At 40.0% G+C, this 18,694-nt stretch overlaps 1 protein-coding gene across 4 annotated transcripts in view; it reads left to right on the top strand.

Annotated features, from left to right (window-relative positions):
• Window positions 1–18,694, top strand: part of SLC4A4 (solute carrier family 4 member 4) — a 350,076-nt gene that overhangs the window by 58,937 nt on the left and 272,445 nt on the right. For all 4 annotated transcript variants that reach the window (XM_019467956.2, XM_019467942.2, XM_019467967.2 and 1 more), the window contains exon 3: window positions 4,207–4,386. In XM_019467956.2, the coding sequence (XP_019323501.1) occupies window positions 4,207–4,386 (180 nt within the window). The remainder of the gene's footprint in view (window positions 1–4,206; window positions 4,387–18,694) is intronic.

The following is an 18,694-nucleotide window of genomic DNA, read 5'->3' as shown; positions in this document are numbered from 1 at the left end:
CTGCTTTCAGCCGAGGTGGAGCAGGTGAGGATGGGAAGAGGCCAGCCTCACCTGGTGATAATTTCTGACCTTCGGAGATAACTAGGAAAGCCATGCTTTCTTCCCAGTAGTACTGGCTGTGGCATGGATTGTGAGATATTTCTCAAGACATTTGGAGTTTGTTGGGAACTTACACCATCTGTCAGAGAAAGGCATGCAGGGTATTTATTTTAACACATGATACTGAGGCCACTGCCAAATCAAGGACTCAGTGCCCTTTGACTCACACCTAAATGAACACTGTCAAATGTACATTCCAGTAGTTTTGCTTGATATGATTTTAGTAGCAAAAATGCAAACTTTATTTTAATAATATTTAAAACAGTCACCATAAATTTTTTTTTTCTATTTGAGTGTAGTCGAGACAGTCACCTTTTCTTATGAATTCTAGCTATTTTAGGAAAAATGTTGTTTCTCCTTTGGAAAGAAGTTTTTGGTGAAACTTTGGAAGCAGTTTTTGGTGAAATTTCTAGCTGAGAGGTCTTTATCTCATCTTACCTTATCTTTTATCTTATTTTTGAGTCTAAAATTGTCTTACAAGTTAAGCTGGTAACTCTCCCTGATTCTTTCAGCATCTACGGTTTTGTAGACCCTTGCTGGATTGGAAAGCTTGTCTGTCACGTTTCTCATTTTTTATTTTATGTGTAAAATAATACTACACCCTCAACCTTTGTATGTTTCCGAAGTGCTTGCTGTCATTTTATGAGTTCTAGTGTTAAAAATAGCCATCAACCTTCATGACACATCTCTGAGGCAGGTAAAGATATTTTATTGAAAATAAATATCAAAATCCACCCATGAGATTCTTATCAACAGTAGTATATTTTCATTAATTCTGCGTCTGTTGATCCTGAAGACAGGTGTTCTGTGGGAGCAGCAAGAATGCTTCCATTTGAGCTCATTTTACTTTCGGTATTTTTGTAACTTGGCGTGTACAACTTATGAAATATTTGGTTATCACCTTGAGAAAGCATGCCTTACGCTCACTTTGCAAGGTGAAGTTGTCTTGCTCTCTTCCCCTGGGCAAAGAAGTTGAAGTGTAGAGCAACTGAGAAGTAATGGGTGAAACACAAGCACTGTCCCCAGGTGCCTAAAGGTTTATTGAACCTTAGGACCGTGCTCCTTCTCTTCTATCTGAACGCAAGACAGAAAAGGAAAATTTAGTTACCGGTAATGTGTGAGAAGAAAAAGGAGCATGCTTTGAATTTTTGCTCAGTGTCATGATTTCCTCATGACTCTCAGGAGGTAGTATCTTCTTTCCTCAGGGAATATTTCATTCTACTGTAGCGTAAGGATCCCCACAAAAAGTTCATGGCTGTGTGGGTACCAGCGAATTGTAGCTTCCCAGAGGCCATCACTGAAAGTATCAAAAATGCTTAAGAGTGGTTGTTTGAGATGGACGTAGGTACAGAGAGTGCAGTACTACACATGTGCACAACAAGGGATCTTTTTGGGTTGGTGGCAATGTTCTAAAGTTGATTAAGGTGATGGTTGCAGAACTCTGTGAATATACTAAAAATCTTTGGGTTATACCCTTAAAATGAGTGAATTGCACCTCAGTAGTGTAAATTCAATTATACCTCAATAAAGCTGATAAAAATGTCTGAAATTTGGAGTGTCTTGCAAGGAACCATATTTCTGCTTGATATCTGGGCTGCAGAGAGCGGTATCATATCTGCAAGCTTCCCCACCTGTGTGAAAGTGTGTGATGAAGTGTGGGGTGTGTGTGGATGGGAAACATCTGAGGCGGGAGCTGGAGGAGGCAGGGAGAAGCCGAATCTTCTTCCTAAGGCAGGGGGAGGCATGTGATCATGATGTGAATAAAATGGCACTGTTTTTGTGGGGCTGCAACTTCAGTTAGGTCCCAGAAGGTAAGGTATGTTCCTCTCTGTGGGCTTTGCGAGCTTACTCTCTGAATCACCCTCTTTGCTTAGGTTGACAATGACAAGAGTTTCTAGAAATCTTACCTTAAAATCCTGTCAGCCCATATAAGCTGTCTTTTATTATTATTTTTTATTATTTTTAAAAAAATTATTTATTTAAGTTGAAGTTATTTAACATACTGTAGAGTATTGGTTTCCGGAATAGAATTTAGTGATTCATCGCTTACATATAACACCCAGTGCTCATCCTAACAAGCGTCCTCCTTAATGCCTGTTACCTGTTTAGCCCATCCCCCCCCCCCCCAACACACTTTAAACTGTCTTTTTAATGACTTATCAAAGGTACTGTGTAGATTTGGGTAAATACAGTGAAAAATCTTCCTGTGTAACATCTATATGACTGATGTAACTAACCTGTCACTTTTTTTTTTTTTTTTTGCTTGGTTGCCCTTATTTAATAAGATGTAGAAAATATTTAATGTGACAGGTTTAAAAATTTTCCAGCTTCTTAATTTTTTTTCATGATGTTTTCCTAATTCCTGAATGAAAGTGACCAACCTTTCAGTGTTTGTTTCACTAAAGAATTTGGTTGGCTTTGCTTACGTATATTGTGTGCCTTGAGATAAAGCTGCAGGACTCCCTTAGTAACTGGAGCACAGGAAACAATTGACACTGTTTCTTAATTCACATTGTTTCTGAGACATTTCCTACTTCCTAGTATAATATAGCTTTCCCATGAGAACAATTTGCTTGCAAATGGTTAGACACGATAAATTTCTCATTGGCACTCAGTCTGTGAGGAGCATTTCACTATGCTTTGTAATAGTTGAGTTGGTGTGTGTGTGTGTGTCTACGTGTGTCGGGAGGGGGGAGTTTCACACTTTATATAGATGCCTCCAACCTCATTCCAAATACCAGATTTTTTTGGAATCCTAACCCATTCAGTTAGGGATCTGCATTCCTTAGTTGGAGGCTCCTTCCTAAAGGAGCATACAATTGTTTTAATCCTTCCAATTTAAGGGAACACCCCTGTGAATTACAGTGTTTTTAGATATGCCTGGTGAGTGACTGTGGAAAGTGACTCACAGCCATTTACGTGAGACATCGTGCGCGTACACGTGTTGCATGTTAGGTTGTGATATCATCTGGGGCACTGTAAAGTGGTCATCCAGGAATAATTCCAGAATGGGAAAGGAGATGGGGAAGATGATATAATCTCATCTAATTTGCAGTTCAAAAAGAAAAAAAGTTTTCACATTACTTCTGAGATAGTGGTTCCCACATTCTAAAGTTGTGCTGTAATAAAGTGAAAGTAAGTTTCCCAATTAAAAAAAAAAAAAAAAAGATGTGGAGCTTTGAGTTCCTTTTTTCTTCCTGTCTTATCAGATTTTGTAAGAATAATACCACTTGTCAGTTTTGCAGCTTCTTCCATCCAGAGAACTAAAAGCATTTCACAATCTTTTTTCCTCATGCCCTTCTCTTCAAGGCAGTTTTTGCTGGGCTGGGTTTATTTTTATCATTGCAACAACCAGTTTTTAGAAACTTTGGGAAACGAAAAAAGAAAAACGAGAATGGCACTGTAACGGACATTCATTTTAGCTGTTTCCTAGTGTGAACATTTGAGTATTTCTGAAATCTTCTCTCCAAGTAGGTCTTATTTTTTCTCAATTTGTCCCAGTTCTAAGTCTCTATTCTGCTGATTTTGTAAAAAAAAAAAAAAAAAAAGTTTTAATGCAAAAGCTTATCTCCAGTAGAATGACTTCTTGAACTTTGAGTTAGATCTTTATTTATTTATTTTTTTTTGCTGCTAAGACCTCCTTTTTAAGCACTCTATTTAGTATAATCACAGACTCGTGGAAGGTTAGAACTGGGAAGGCCTCCAGGGATCACCCAATGTAGTAAGCCTCTTGTTATATGAATGATGAGATTGAGGCCCAGAATGGTTAAGGGACGTGCTCAAGGTCAAATAGCTAATTGAAGATGGAGGTTTGACCAGAATCAAGGGTTCTTGATTTCTGGCTTGGCATTTTTTGGTTTCCCTAGAGAAAAGTTCTCTATCCGGATGTAACTGGAGCATACCCTCCCAGAATCCTAATGCCAGCTAACAGGTTGAATTACACTCTCGGTCACGTAAAATTGGGAAGAGATTTTATCTTTCCAGTTTGTCAAATGTAAAATGGTAATGAATTCATAGACATTTTCTTCTGACCTGAGGAGCTTTTGAAATTTATATGCAGCAGAGAATGTGATTTGAAATGACTAATGATCTGTGTACCTTTCTTAGGCCACCACACCATCTACATTGGGGTCCATGTGCCGAAGAGCTACAGGAGAAGGAGACGCCACAAGAGAAAGACAGGGCACAAAGAAAAGAAGGAAAAAGAAAGAATCTCTGAGAACTACTCTGATAAGTCAGATGTGGAAAATGCAGATGAAACCAGCAGCAGCATCCTCAAACCTCTCAGTGAGTACTCCCTGGGTATTGGTTCTTTTCTCTGCTTCCATCCCATGTCCTCAGGAAAGACACTTTGTAGGATCTTGTGGCTAATGGGGAGGGACACAATCCTACTGGGATGGTCTCTAAAGGATAATGTCTATGGAGAGTCTTTTCTTGTCCTAGCAAGTTGTTCTAGGAGGAGGTCTGGTAAGATTCTTGAAAAGATCTGACAAAGTTTAGGCACACTTGGATAGTCTGGATTTTGACTAGTGAAAGAGGGCAGAGTGTTACACATGGTATTTAACTACAGTAATCAGTAGTCACTGGAAGACTCAAAGGCATTTTTAGATTGCTTTTGCTTAGAAATAGGTTCTATTGAGACAGTAGGTCAAGAAGAAAAAGAAATATATCTTATGTATATATATATAAAACATATATATGATATGTTATATAATAAACTATCATATATATCATATCATATATATATGTGTATATATATATATATATATATATATACATATATATATATGTATGTATACGACATTGATGGCGTTATAGATGACATTTAACCAGGCTGTGGGCCAGGTTGATGATTTAGAAAGGAAAAGTAGAAAAATATCCCATAAGGGAGAGAAGAGTGTAGAGTACTATAGTTCTGAAAACGTCAAACATATTAAATATCATACATTGGATGGAAGTGTTATTAAGAACAGGGTAGTAGGAGGTCAGAGAACACCCATAGATTCAACTGATACGGTAGACTGTGTGTTTAGGTATATGCTTTTGCTTCTTCTGATGTGGAGGATATTTGGATATCTGGGGAACTTTGTGGCTGAAGCGAGAACGAATATGTGCAGTAGAAGGGAGAAGCGATAGAAACACATGCCAATTTTGGGAGATCCTCCAACAGGAGCTACATAGTGACAGCTTTGTATGTTGGCAGAGCTCTGTACACTCTTCATCTTTTTGCTACAGTTGCAGAAATATGGAACCTGTAATAAAATGCATTATGGGTGGCACAGATAAAGCTCCAGTTCAGTCATTGCAGGTGATGAGAGGCCAAATTAGAATTAACAGCTCGGGAGTGTTGAAAAGTGAATTTACAGAGTTAAATTAAAGAGGGTGTGAAGTGTAGTGATGGGAATCTGTGAATCTCTTACAGTCTCACCACTGAAACTGAGCAGGTGGCTTAGAAGCTAGTGAGGTACTATCCTAAAAGAGGCAGTACAGATGGACCATCAAACTAGAGAGCAAAGGTTGCAGGAAAGCTTGGAGATAGACCATAAAATTGAAACTTAAAGGTATTAGAATAAATGTAAGACAGAAAGGACCAAAGGGCAGGAGATAGGAATTCTGTGCTTTTCATTAGAATGTTGGGGGGAAAGCCTTTCTGAAAGGAATCCTTACTATTCGGACTAAAATAATGGGGTCTGTTTCAAGCAATGTCCTTGAAATGCAGATAAAAAAGGTCACAGTGAATAGTCTGCAGGAACAAAAGACAACACCCTTCTCCAAATAAATTACTGTGTATCTGTGTTTGCTATCTGTTTTGATGAAGCCTGTGCCAGAAACCGAGGTTCTCTCCCCCGTGCATGTGTGTGCGCGTGAGAGAGAAAGGGAGAGACAGAGACAGAGAGAGACACACACACACAGAGAGAGAGAGAGAGAGAGAGAGAGAGAGAGAAAGGGAGAGAGATCGATATCTCCCTCCTTCCCTCTGTCTCTAAGTCATCTCCCATTTTGCAATTTATGAAAAGGAGCGCATCATCACTATAAATACTAAAAAGGGAAAAATGCCCACCTAGACAAATGCGCTGAGGGATTTTGAGATAATTATGTACCAGCTATTTAGGAAGGGCAACAGAAACAATGCCAGTAACCTTCAAGTGGTAACAGGGAACGAACAAATCAGAAAGGTAGTGAGACTGAATGTGCATCGACCACAGTGGGGGTGGGGTGGGGTGGGGGGAAGGGGGCAGTTGCTTTCTGTGGCATTTGGGAACCAGTTTGAGCACAGCATGTAAAATAAACAAGACAGTCCATTCTCTTTACCCTCAGAGGTCTCCTCCTTGTGGGGTACTGCATTGTTTTGTATACCCAGTTTCTGAAGGGATCATATGGAGAGACTATTTTTAAGGACTCACTTGTTCAATGATCATAAGAAAATTATTTGTAAATGTGTCTTTTATAGTTATTTTCTTGTTAGCCAATAAATTATGCTGTAATATCCCTTGATATATTTGACATGAGTCATCCAATTTGACATGAAGGTCCTCTTAGAAATTTGTAATTTCTCTGCTGCTTGTCATGGGGACTAGACGAATTGGTTTTCTCTGGAGCACTTGTATGTAAGTCAGAACTGGTGCACCCACGTATAGAAAGGCATTTAACCCTAAGTTTTTGGGGGAAGCTGTGGGGCTCTGGCACCAGCATAACAACAAAATTCTCATGGGAAAATTCACTGAAATATCTGCCTAGTATACCGTTATTGTGTCTCAAGAACAACCACACACGGTTTCTGTTATTCTTGGGTCAGGGTGTTTGAGTTACTTATGCATATGGACATATCATGTCCCGTAGATCAGATTCCTGCATGAGCCTGACTTTCTGTCAGGTGATGCCTGTAACTTCTGGGAAAGTTACAAATGGAGTAACTCAATGAGAATCCTCTCTGATTCTTTCCTTGCTGACACCCCTATATACAATCCATCAGTGACTTTTATTGGTTCTACGTCTAAAATAGATCTGAATCTGTCTACTCCTTTTCGGTTTAACTGCTGCATTCAGGTGGAGGGAATCATCCTCTCTTGCTTAGACCATTGCGACAAGCTCGTTTTCAAGTCTTTCCTCACAGAGGTGACAATGATCGTCATAAAGTGTGAACTGCGTTATGCTGCTCCTCTCCTCCACTGAAAATTTCCTGTTGTCCTTAGAATAAAATCTTGATTGGGCATCATGGCCCCCAGCGTCTCACCAGTCCTGTTATGGGTCATTCTTATCTTGCTCACTTTACTTCAGCCACACTGATTTTTCAGTTCCCTGGTGCCCAAACCTTTTCTGCCTCGGGGGGGCCTTTGCACAATATAGTCCTGTCTTCCTGGAATGGTCACTCTGTTCTTGTCCTTGTTAGCTTTTCTCTCTCTTTATGTTCTAGCTGTTAAAAAAATGTTTATTTATTTTGAGAGAGAGAGAGAGAGAGAGCACGAGCTGGGGAGGGGCAGAGAGAGAGAGAGAGGGAGGGAATCCCAAGCAGGCTCCACACTGTCAGCACAGAGCCTAACGTGGAGTTTGATCTCATGAACTGTGAGCCAAAATCAAGAGCTGGATGCTTAACTGACTGAGCCACCGAGGCACCCTAATGGTCTAGCATTTATTTATTTATTTATTCAGTCTTTAAAAAAATTTTTTTTAAATATAATTTATCATCAAGTTAGCTAACTTACAGTGTATATAGTGTGCTCTTGGCTTCAGGAGTAGATTCCCATGATTCATCACTTACATACAACACCCAGGGCTCATCCCAACAAGTGCCTTTTTCAATGCCCATCACCCATTTTCTCCCCTCCCCTCCCCCTCACATCAAACCTCAGTTAATTCTCTGTATTTAAGAGTCTCTTATGGTTTGCCTCCCTGTTTGAAACTGTTTTTTTCCCCTCCCTTCCCCCATGGTCTTCTGTTAAGTTTCTCAAATTCCACTTATGAGTGAAATCGTATGATATCTGCTTTCTCTGACTGACTTATTTCACTTAGCGTAATACCCTCCAGTTTTATCGATGTCGTTGCGAATGACAGGATTTCATTCTTTCTCATTGCCAAGTAGTATTCCATTGCATATTTATTTATTTTGAGACAGACAGAGATAACACGAGTAGGAGAGGTATAGAGAGAGAGGGAGACAGAGAATCCCAAGCAGGTTCCATGCTGCCAGCTCAGAGCCCGATGTGGGACTTGAACCCATGAAACTGAGATCATGATCTGAGCTGAAACCAAGAGCCAGATGCTTAACCAAATGAGCCACTCAGGCACCCTTATTGTCTGTGTTTTAAATGTTGTAGAGATAGGCCTTTTCCTATTACTCTATCTAACGTAGGTTCCCCAGGGTCATTCTTTCTAAGCCCTTTCTTCCCTTCATACTACATGCTTAACTGATGATTTTGTGAGCTTGCAGCTTTGTCTTGTGCTAATGCTAGATTGTTAGCTCCATGAGTGGTAGGATCAAATTTGTCTTGCTCAGTATGTTATTTCTGGCATCTAGCACAGTGCCTGGCACATAGTATGTGCCTAATAAATGCTCATTGAAGAGTTAGTGAGTGGATTACTACAGAGGAAGACATAAATGTTGCTTTTATTGGTCTGAATATTTCCCATCAATAGATAAATATCTAGTTGACTTTCTTGTTTTTAATCCTTGCACATCATCTTTATATTTCCCTGCTCTGCCTTCTTCCCTCGCCACATAAAATCTGGTCCTAACTTTTAATTATTCCACTTTGGAAAGTGCCTCATTATTTTAACTATTGCTAACGTGGTATTTTGGTCTGGGTAGATGACTCCCGAGTGTGTTGAATTGCTTGTCGCCCACAACTGATGGAGGAAATTCATCCACAGGGCACGTGGATTTATCATGTACACTTAAAAATGTTCAATATATTCCACACAGAATTTGGGCAGCTCAGCTTCAGAAGCCGTATTAAAGAGGCATGGAACTGAATCGTTAAGGGCATTTAGAAGAAGAAATAAGCCAATTATCTTCCAGTATTTAGGCACATCAGGAAGATGACATAATTAATAGGTTCATTTAGCTCATAACAGAGATGCTTTTTCTTTTCTCCACGGCTCTCATGTCAAGGCAGGGCTTCTCAAAAGTGAATGCGTGTTTTGATTCCCACACATCTGGAGCTCGGAGGAGGAACTGGGTTTGTTTGCCTGAGCTTGGCAGCAGCCCCGAGCCCTTACAACTGTTCTTCCCAGTGTGGTGTCCGAGCTGCCGCCCAGTTTGGGACACAGAGAAGGAAATGCGTGTGAGAAGGTGTGGCTCACTGAGCACCCGGGAGAGAGACTGGGGAAGAAGAGTGAAATGGAAGAGCAAGCAGGAGGAGAGACAAGGGAATGAGGAGGTGGTGTGGAGTGGGTGGTGGAGAGAAAAGTTAGATTGTGCTCTTTCTTAAAAATAATCCTTTTTGCCTCCTCCACCATGCACTTTTTTTTTTTTTTTAAAGTTAGCAGCTGCCATCTCTGAGGGTTGCCCAGAAAGTGGGTGGGAAGGTGGTCCTTGATGAGACAGGCCCTAGAAACACAACACGACTTCCCACCCTGGATGGTTTTGACCTCTGAACGTCTCATTTTGTTAGTGTCCTGGGATATTTGGGGGGGCGGGAAATCATAGGCCACTTTGTGAGTGCAGAGACTCTGAAGATGTGTAAAATGTTAGGAAACAGAGCTACAAACAGAATGTGCTGTTCAGCATATTGGTCTGATGTGTAATGTATTTCTTGACAAGCTTCAACATGCATCAGTGCTTGGGGTGCTAACTGCTTCTCACACGTATGACTCGCCTGCTATGGAATCGTATTGCTAGGTATGTGCATATAGACACTCATTCAGTCTTGCGGTATTCTTTTTTTAGCTCTTTGGGTATGTACCAGAACTGATGGGTTTATGCTAGTGAACATTGTTCTGTGAGCTGGGAACAATGGATGCCAGTTGGTGATCCAGTTATATTCAGGAAACTGAAACAGAGAAATGGGCAGCTGCTTTTGTTTGGTGCTTCCGGGTAAACGAACAGAGTACCTTTTCATAAGAGCCAAGATTATTTGGGGTTTTGTCATTTGACTTCCCCTTTTCCCAGTGCACACCCCTGTGCCCTCCCCCTACCTGACCTCATTCTTCATAGCGCATTCCTGTTTTTTCTTGACCTTTAAATGTTTTCAGACAAGACCCTTAGGTCTGATGTCATAAAGTGAGATTTCTTTATTTTCTGCATACCATTTGCATATCCCCAAAATGAATGGGCATGGTAGGAGAGAAGAGAATCTTTGGAATGTGTGTGAAATGAGGTAGCTTCTCATTTCACTGTGAAGAAACAAAACGCAATACAAAATAACTATATGGTCTCTTTCACCCTCTTTCTTATCTTATATAAGTAGGAGGAAATAGTTCTTCTTTAGGTCTGAAACCAAGGTTCTTTGTATTAAAAAAAATGATCGAAAACTTGAAAAGTTTGCCTTTTCAGAAGGGGCCCTTGGGATGTAATTCTACTGGGAAGGCAGTGGTTAGGAGTACATATTTGAGCCAGACTGAGTTTGAATCCCAGCTCATATCAGCAGTGCAGCCTTGGCAAGATACTTAACCTCTCTGTGTTCTAGTGTCCTCGTGTATGAGAAGGAGATAATCAAAGAACTTAATCCACGGTGTTCTGAGTAGTAAATGAGCAGTGCCTCTGGTTAGCAATGATGGTTAACAGTTATTATTTTGAGTTACTTTGAACAAGCTCATTTTCTCCCTCACCCATTGTACACAGGTCATGCCACAAGCTACATACTAAAACTTTGTAGAGATTCATATCCTGTGAACACGAATCATTCTTCTTTAAGGTCTTCTGGACCTTTCTACTACAGGTTCCCACTGTCTGTCCCTTTGCTTTAGCTCTCAGCGTGGCTCCTCACTCTCAATGGCATCTTTGAGGGAACTAGCCTAAATTCAGTCTCTTAACTTGCTCATGAGTGTCACCTGGATGCTGGCTGGAAGGTGAGAGGACCCATAAAACAGGACTTTCAAGGGGCAGAAATGGTCCCTATTGTGCTGCTCGTTTAGGTGGAATACTGCCACTTGCAAGTGACTCTGCTAACTGGCTGTGTTCTTGATTTTGGCCAGCAGTTGGAATCCCCAGTTCTGGGCCCCTGCAAAGCAAATGGGCTGTTTGCTCTTTCATGAGAAGGATCTCTTTCTGGCTCTTCGTGTTTCTCAGTGAAATTATCTGGGGAAGAAAGGCTGTTGGGTGGGACAAGTGGGCAACTCAGAGGCAGTGCTGTACAGAAAGGAAATACGTTGGCATGCTTGTATTTTTGGCGGCACTGGCTTGGGTCACCAATGTTGTGTTTTGTGTGGTACGAATAATTGCTATGTATTCCTCTGTGATGCTGGTGAATACAGGAGGAATGTGTCATGGTGCCTCTGTCTTCCTTAGCCAGGTAACCATATACATCTCTCAGGGAGCTTTGCATTTCTGAAATTCAGTCGCTTGAAGTCACCTTCAAGTCACTTGAAGTGCCCTCCAGGTGGCAGTTCTTACATTATGGAAGGGTGTCGTTTCTTGTCGCCTCTGACTCTATTACAATAGTTATTCCATTTTATCATGCCATGAGATGTTATGAATAGATGTTACTTGTGTCATGGGAGAGTTGATGTTGCTGCTATTTATAGTGACTCATGAGTTCAGGAGGCCTCAGAGGGTTCTACTGTGCTCCAGATGCTGGGGCACTCAGGGTTAAAAGGAGGTTATGACTTGGGGTGGAAAGCGGGGGGAGGGGGGGAACCCCAGCAGTGTGTGGAATTTAAGATGTGAAATACATTTTAATGAAGTGAATGGGGCATAAATGACTGTTTGCCATAGGCATTACCACCTAAGCAGAAGGCAGGACACATCCTGTGGTTTCGGTTCAAGCTTATAAGACAGGAAGCTTGAGGGTGTGAGCCTATTTGTGTGTGTGTGTGTGTGTGTGTGTGTGTGTGTGTCTGTGTATGTGTCTGATTATTGGAATTGTGTGGAATATTGAATATTGGTAGGGATCTTTTTTTTCAATTCGAGTAGAGTTGACGCATCATGTTATATTAGCTTCAGGTGTACAACATAGTGATTCGACACCTCTATGTGTTAATACTGTGGTCACCACAAGTGTAACTACCATCTGTCACCATGCAACACTATTACAGTATCATTGAGTATTTTCCCTGGTAGGGATCTTGTTGAAGTGGTATTCTTTTAATAACTTTCCCATGGAAGGGGAGTGTTACTTGATTTTTTTTATCACATTGTTATAAAGGTATTGTGAGCATGAAGTCCCCATCATCCTGCTTTACCTTTATAATCAAAATCTCAATTATCCTTGATTCTTTCTGGCTCTTTTTCATCCATAGCTGGCCGCTCACTGAGTCCTATTGGTTTTTCCTTCACAGCCTCTCATGTCCTTTCCTTTGAATTCCTAAGGCAATATGTTCTTATTTGGGTTTTCAGCCTTTAGAATTCTTCTTTGAAATAGAAGGGACTTTTTCAGACAAGGCTGCCAGACACCTTAAATTCACTTCCATCTAGTCTCTCTCTAATTAAACAAACAAATAAATAGCAAAACTCTCCTAATGCTGCTTACTACTTACAGCAGGTTCCTGACTTGGGTTCTTACACGTTAAGAGTAAATTGACAATGCAATGGGGTTTCCTCTATTATTTTTAGTATTTTAAGTTGTTTAATGAAAATGATAGGTTTACTCTGTTTCTGCAAGGGCTTGAAGAACACATTTATGCTCATAGCAACTTTCCCAGTTTCTGTGCTCCTGTGGCAAGTACTACCAATGATACAAATTCTGGCACTTAGACTGGTAATGCTTCAAGTATTGACTTACCTGTTCCACTCAGGTATGTGCCAGCTCTCCAACAGTATCGTTAGAGCCCCAAGGGCAGTAGTAATATCTCATACTTATTTTGAATCATGTTCTGAAATAGCATATTTTTTGCTTGGATGCATAAATAAAATGTCCAGAAATTACCAATTAGCTTAAAATATTCTGGCCTGTCTGAGAAAATAAAAACTCAAGAGGAAAGGTTATGAGATTATTCAGTATTAACAACTACCTTAGTTAAAAAAAAAATGCTACCTCTTCAACCTAAGTCTTACTGAAGTGTGATTAAAATAGAAATCACCAGTGTTGTGCAACAGAGTGAGTTGAATTAATGGTGAAATGACAAGAGAGAAGGCCAGGAAAAGTGATCTTTCTCATGTTATATAGTTCTACAGCCTTATTTTACAATGACTAATTAGCACATAAATAAAATAGAAATCGTCTATGTTTTCAAAACAGAGATAAAAGTGCTACCCTGTGTGTACTTTTTTCTCATGGGAAAATATTAAAATGTGTGAAAATATGCAGGTTAATGTAAGAATGCAAAATATAATTTAAGATGGCATTTCTCTAAAGAACCATATAGCATGTTGTGTTGGAACAAGCCTGCCTCTGCTTGAGACTGTTTATTTAGGGTTTGTATTCCACTGTGTTGAGTGAGGATAGTGTGTAAAAGAGGCTACTTAGGATACTGAGATTTGTTAATTACTGAGTGTGTTATCAAGGCTGTTTGTGGAATGTCTTACATAGAGAATCTTAAGAGTTGTTTATTTGTGTGTATTATGGATAAACAGATTAGTCCGTGTTGCTGCCACAGGTGAACTTAGATGATCTTTGTACATCCTTCTCAGAATTGCGATTCCGTGATTTTGAAATAAGAACATCCCTGATTTTTTTTTACTGTTTTGCTGCTTGCCAGGTAAGCAGAATTCCATTTTTATGAAAAAAAGGATGCACTTGTTACCCTTACTTAGGAGCCACTACTGGTAGAGATGTCATTGTGATACAGCACTCTGTATTAAAATAATCTTTTTGTCAGTTACCAAAATTTTACTACAAAGGCCGCAAAAGAAAGCAATTATATTTAATTACTTCTGCTTCATTTATGTGGCTTTGGGAAGGGACAATTTAGGTGTAATGGGAAATGTGACTTCTGAAGGCAAATTTATAATGAATATGTGGACCATATAGCTGGCTATGTTTGTTTAAAACCGAAGTTGTTTTCAGTAGAAAATAGAGTGATTTCTGTTGCCAAGGCTTGGGAATAGCAATTCCTATAACTAGAAATTCACTGCAGATTGACCCAATACCCAGAACACATGCATGAGCAGCTATAAAATCTTTAATCAAATTTTTGTCTAACTCTTAACTTTGTTACTTCTTGTGAAACTACTGAGAACCCCAGACAAAAACCAAGGAAACAAGCAAAAACTTTCAAACAAGCTTTTGGATTATTATATATTGATGTCCACACCCAATAGCAGTGAATACTATCCCTTGTTTTTCCAATTCTTAAATACAGATTTTGAGCAAAAAGTACTCTAGTGACGAAGAATTAAAGTTGGATAACTAGCATTCCACTTCATTTAGATCAAGTGCTCATCAAAAATTTTGAAAGTATGTGGGAAAAGTGTGGCTCGAGGAAATTTCAGTTTGCATGCTCACACCTGGCTTGGAGGTTTGTAGATTTTATTCCCCCATGAAACTGGCTGGAAATCTGTCTATGCTACATTCTCTTTAGGCCCCTTTTATTCTATTCTTTTATGATTCTTTCTGATATTTGTAGAAACATTTAAGTGGTGAATATAATGGGATAAATTCGAGGAGCTTCTTTGCATGTTTTTGTGTACAGGCACACATGGCAGAGATGCTTTTCTTGTTTGGTGGGTGGGGAGAATGTACCGTCTTCAAGAGTAGGAATGGGAACATTTATTTTAATAGAAAGCTCATACTAGTTGAGATGGAAAAGAAATCAATCAAGAACAATGTATAAGAGAAACCAACCTGGATAATATATTTCTTTTTAAATAACAATTGAGTTTTAAAAATGTCATTGAGGGGCATCTGGGTAGCTCAGTGGGTTGAGTGTTGGTGAGATCAAGCCCCGTGTCAGGCTCTGTGCTGACAGTGAGGAGCCTGCTTGGGATTCTCCCTTTCCCTCCCTCCCTCCCTCTCTCTCTCTCTCCCCCTCTCTCCCTCTCTTTCTGTCTCTCACCTCCTCCCTGCTTTCTCTCTCTCTCTCTCTCTCTCTCTCTCTCTGTCTCTCACATACTCTCTCTCTCTGACTCACATACACACAATAAATAAATAAACTTAAAAAAATGGCACCGAGTTCTATATTTTGGTCAGTTGAGGGGATCGGGGGAGAATGCATGTGAATGACACAGAACATAAGAAGAGACAGAGGAGATGACAAATTATGAGAAAGAGGAAGTGGAGGAACCCTGACTATCAAGAAAGGCAGTGAGATCAAAGAAGAACAGAAAAATCCCCTGGGCTAGTGCCAAAGGGTAACATGTCACCACCCCTCAAAGTAGAGCCCCATTACTTAGCAGGACCAGGTCTCCACATATTCCCCTCAAGCCAGTTTTGAGTAGCCTCTACCTGTCTTGTCATTAGTTCCCTAGGGTTAGTTTTTTCACCATGATTATGTAATGATTACAGTGATTGTCTAACTAGCTTCCTTTCATTTTTATATTTACATTACTGTTTTTTTGTATTGCTTTTAGAGTCCTCTTTACAAGATGATCCTCCTATAGGGAGCTTGGGCTTTGCCTTAGTAGTCTTTTCTTCCATATTGTTTTTGTTTTGTTGTATGTGTGTATTTTTATATCAGAACCCCAAAGTGTAAATAACCTTAGCATTCTAAAAAATTGTTTGCAATATTCTCTATTCTTCTAGCAGGTCATTTAATATAACTCTGCTATTCAATTTATATACTCCTTATAAGAGATTACTCCAGGTTTTGTTCAGCCACAGGACAAAGCTGGAGGAAGGTACTTACTTTGTACAGAGGCCACCCTGAGTGTCCACACCAAATCCAAGACTGGCCTCTTACTAATCTGCCTGATGACAGTGGAAATTCAGAGTGAGGCAATGGGACTTTTTTGGAAGACAGCTGGGTCTAGGGGAATTTTTGTAAGCAATGAACCATTCTTTAATTGAAACCACTGGATGTGGTTAGTAGTTTATTTTAAAAACACCATATGTTAGTCCATTCCTATATACTGTGACAATCATAGTTAATCAAAAGCTGCTTGTGACATTTCTGTTGAGTGTTCATAAAAGAGTGACTTGCTTCCTTGAAATCCCGAACTCTATGCCAAATGCCAACACATTCACAATTATAGTTTGGCTTTTAGGCACTTGTGCAACTCTTTGAGTATGTGGTAGGTTTTTATTTATTTTTGTCACTTTCACTAATTTGTCATATTCTTAAATGGAAAAATGTTTTCTCAGCCTTTTGTTTGGTAAACAGTGACTTCTATTCCTTTCTCCATGGTTCCCCTGAGAGGAAATAAGCTAATGTAACTGCTTTTTGACCCTCCTTTTTGGCCAGAAAGCCAAGCTAATGCATGATCTCACTGAGACATGATCTATTCATGTGAACCATAAGCTTGTAAGCTTGTCATCATCCTTCATGGCACTTGGGGAGGCACCCTGTTAGCCACCACAATAGGGTGTGAAAAGAGATGCAGTCACATCCCTGAGCCTTCAACCAGCACAATGTAAGTCAATTCAGTTCATTGCGGTTTCATTCGTTTTGATCCAAATACAAGTAGTCTCTATGGAGTACTTCTTTTCAGTCATGGTCCTGGACAGTGGGGCTGCAGAGATGAAAATTTCTTGAAAAAACTGACAGGTTAGTGGAGAAAGTGACATAAATCGGACAAATCTAAGAGAATGTTGGTAATTGCTCTTGTGGAATTACACACAGGGTGGTATGGGAGCATAAAGGAAGTGCCTAAGGTAGGGGGAGCAGGAGAAGGTCTCACAGAGGAAGAAGCTCTGTGTTGAGCCTCAGTGCAGCAGGAGTGTGCCAGGAGGTAAGGGAGGGGAAGGTGAGGAGCTGGTTAGGTTTTACTGCTTCTTCTCCCAGTTATAGACCAACACAGATGGTGAACAAGCAAAGGTGCCTCTACCAAAACATCCCTTCTCCCTTTACAAGGAAAGAATATGGTTGTTTTCTCTCTGTACTTAAATAACCATGAAAGTTCATTTTGGGAGACTCAGCTTAGTAGGCTGCCTGATAGCCATTTTCCTTTCCTCCCTATCCCCAGAATCCCAGTTTTGTTCATGACAGCATTGGGGCAGCTAAAAACTTTTGATTTCCTTGTGGCTAGAGGTGGCCATGTGACCGGTCTTGACCAGTGAGATGTAAGCTTAGGTGTACTTGGTGGTGTTTGGCTGAAATGTATTGTTTTCTGATGGAAAGGGATAGGCAACTGACACATATTTTAATGGGTATTGGTGAATTAATATTTTAGTTCTGTTATTTACTTTGTAAATAGTAAAAACATTGTCATGTGAGTTTTGCTACCAGAAAGTAAGACCTGACATCTCTTAATTTTGTCATTCATTATCACTGTGAGCCTGAGTAACTCCCCACTTTTTCTACATTGGTCTGTATATGTTTACTTATCCTTTCTCTCTCTTTTCTTATGAAGGAGGATTACGAGAAGTAATAAGAATGAATCTGTGTATAGTGGCTTGAATTTCATTGATAAAATGTTATAATAATAATAATTAATAATAATAATAAGTATTTATTGAACATTAGTTGTGGTCTAGGTACTCTGCAGGTACCTAAAAAATATAACCTTAGTTTTCCTCATCAAAGTCCTCTGAGGTTAGTGACCTCCTTTGAGGGGTTGAGCACACTGAAACTCGCAAAGGTGAGTTCCTCACCTGGCATTACATCGTTGGAAAGTGGCATTTCTGGGACACTGGGGTCTCTTTGACTTAAAGCAGAGGCTCTTAACCATGGCTTTTTCACAGCTTCACATTAAAGTGAGGGAGGGGCGCCTGGGTGGCTCAGTCGGTTAAGCGTCCGACTTCAGCTCAGGTCATGATCTCGCGGTTTGTGAGTTCGAGACCCGTGTCGGGCTCTGTGCTGATCGGGCTCTGTGCTGACAGCAGCTCAGAGCTTGGAGCCTGTTTCAGATTCTGTGTCTCCTCCTCTCTCTGCCTCTCCCATGCTCATGCTCTGTCTCTGTCTGTCTCTCAATAATAAAAAATGTTAAAAAAAATAAAGTGAATGAAAATTTTTTAAGTTTATATTTTTTATTTTAGAGAGAGTGACAGGGCACAAATGGGGGAGGGGCAGAGAGAGAGAGGGAGAGAGAGAATCTCAAGCAGGTTCTGTGCTGTCAGCACAGGAAGCTCAGTCTCACAAACCATGAGATTATGACCCGAGCCAAAATCAGGAGTCGGATGCTTAACCGACTTAGCCACCCGGGCGCCCCTAGAGTGAATGAAATTTGAAAGACATTGTACACATCTCATCCACATTCAATTTGTATTATCATTATTGAGTCTTTATTTACACTGCCTTGAAGAGTAACAATGTAAGCAAAATAAAAGAAGCCTTTCCTTTAGAATTAAATTAAAAGTCATATTGTACATCTTTTTACTGCTGATTTTATAAGTAAATACATTTATTATTTGAGAAAATACACACACAAAAAACTGAAGTATCTAAAATCACCTAGATGAAATGG

Source organism: Panthera pardus, unplaced genomic scaffold (assembly GCF_024362965.1).
Source record: "Panthera pardus isolate Hobbes unplaced genomic scaffold, ASM2436296v1 HiC_scaffold_13, whole genome shotgun sequence".
NCBI lineage: Eukaryota > Metazoa > Chordata > Mammalia > Carnivora > Felidae > Panthera > Panthera pardus.
The sequence above is the reverse complement of the archived record's forward strand: the minus strand, read 5'-3'. Positions and strand labels throughout refer to the sequence as shown.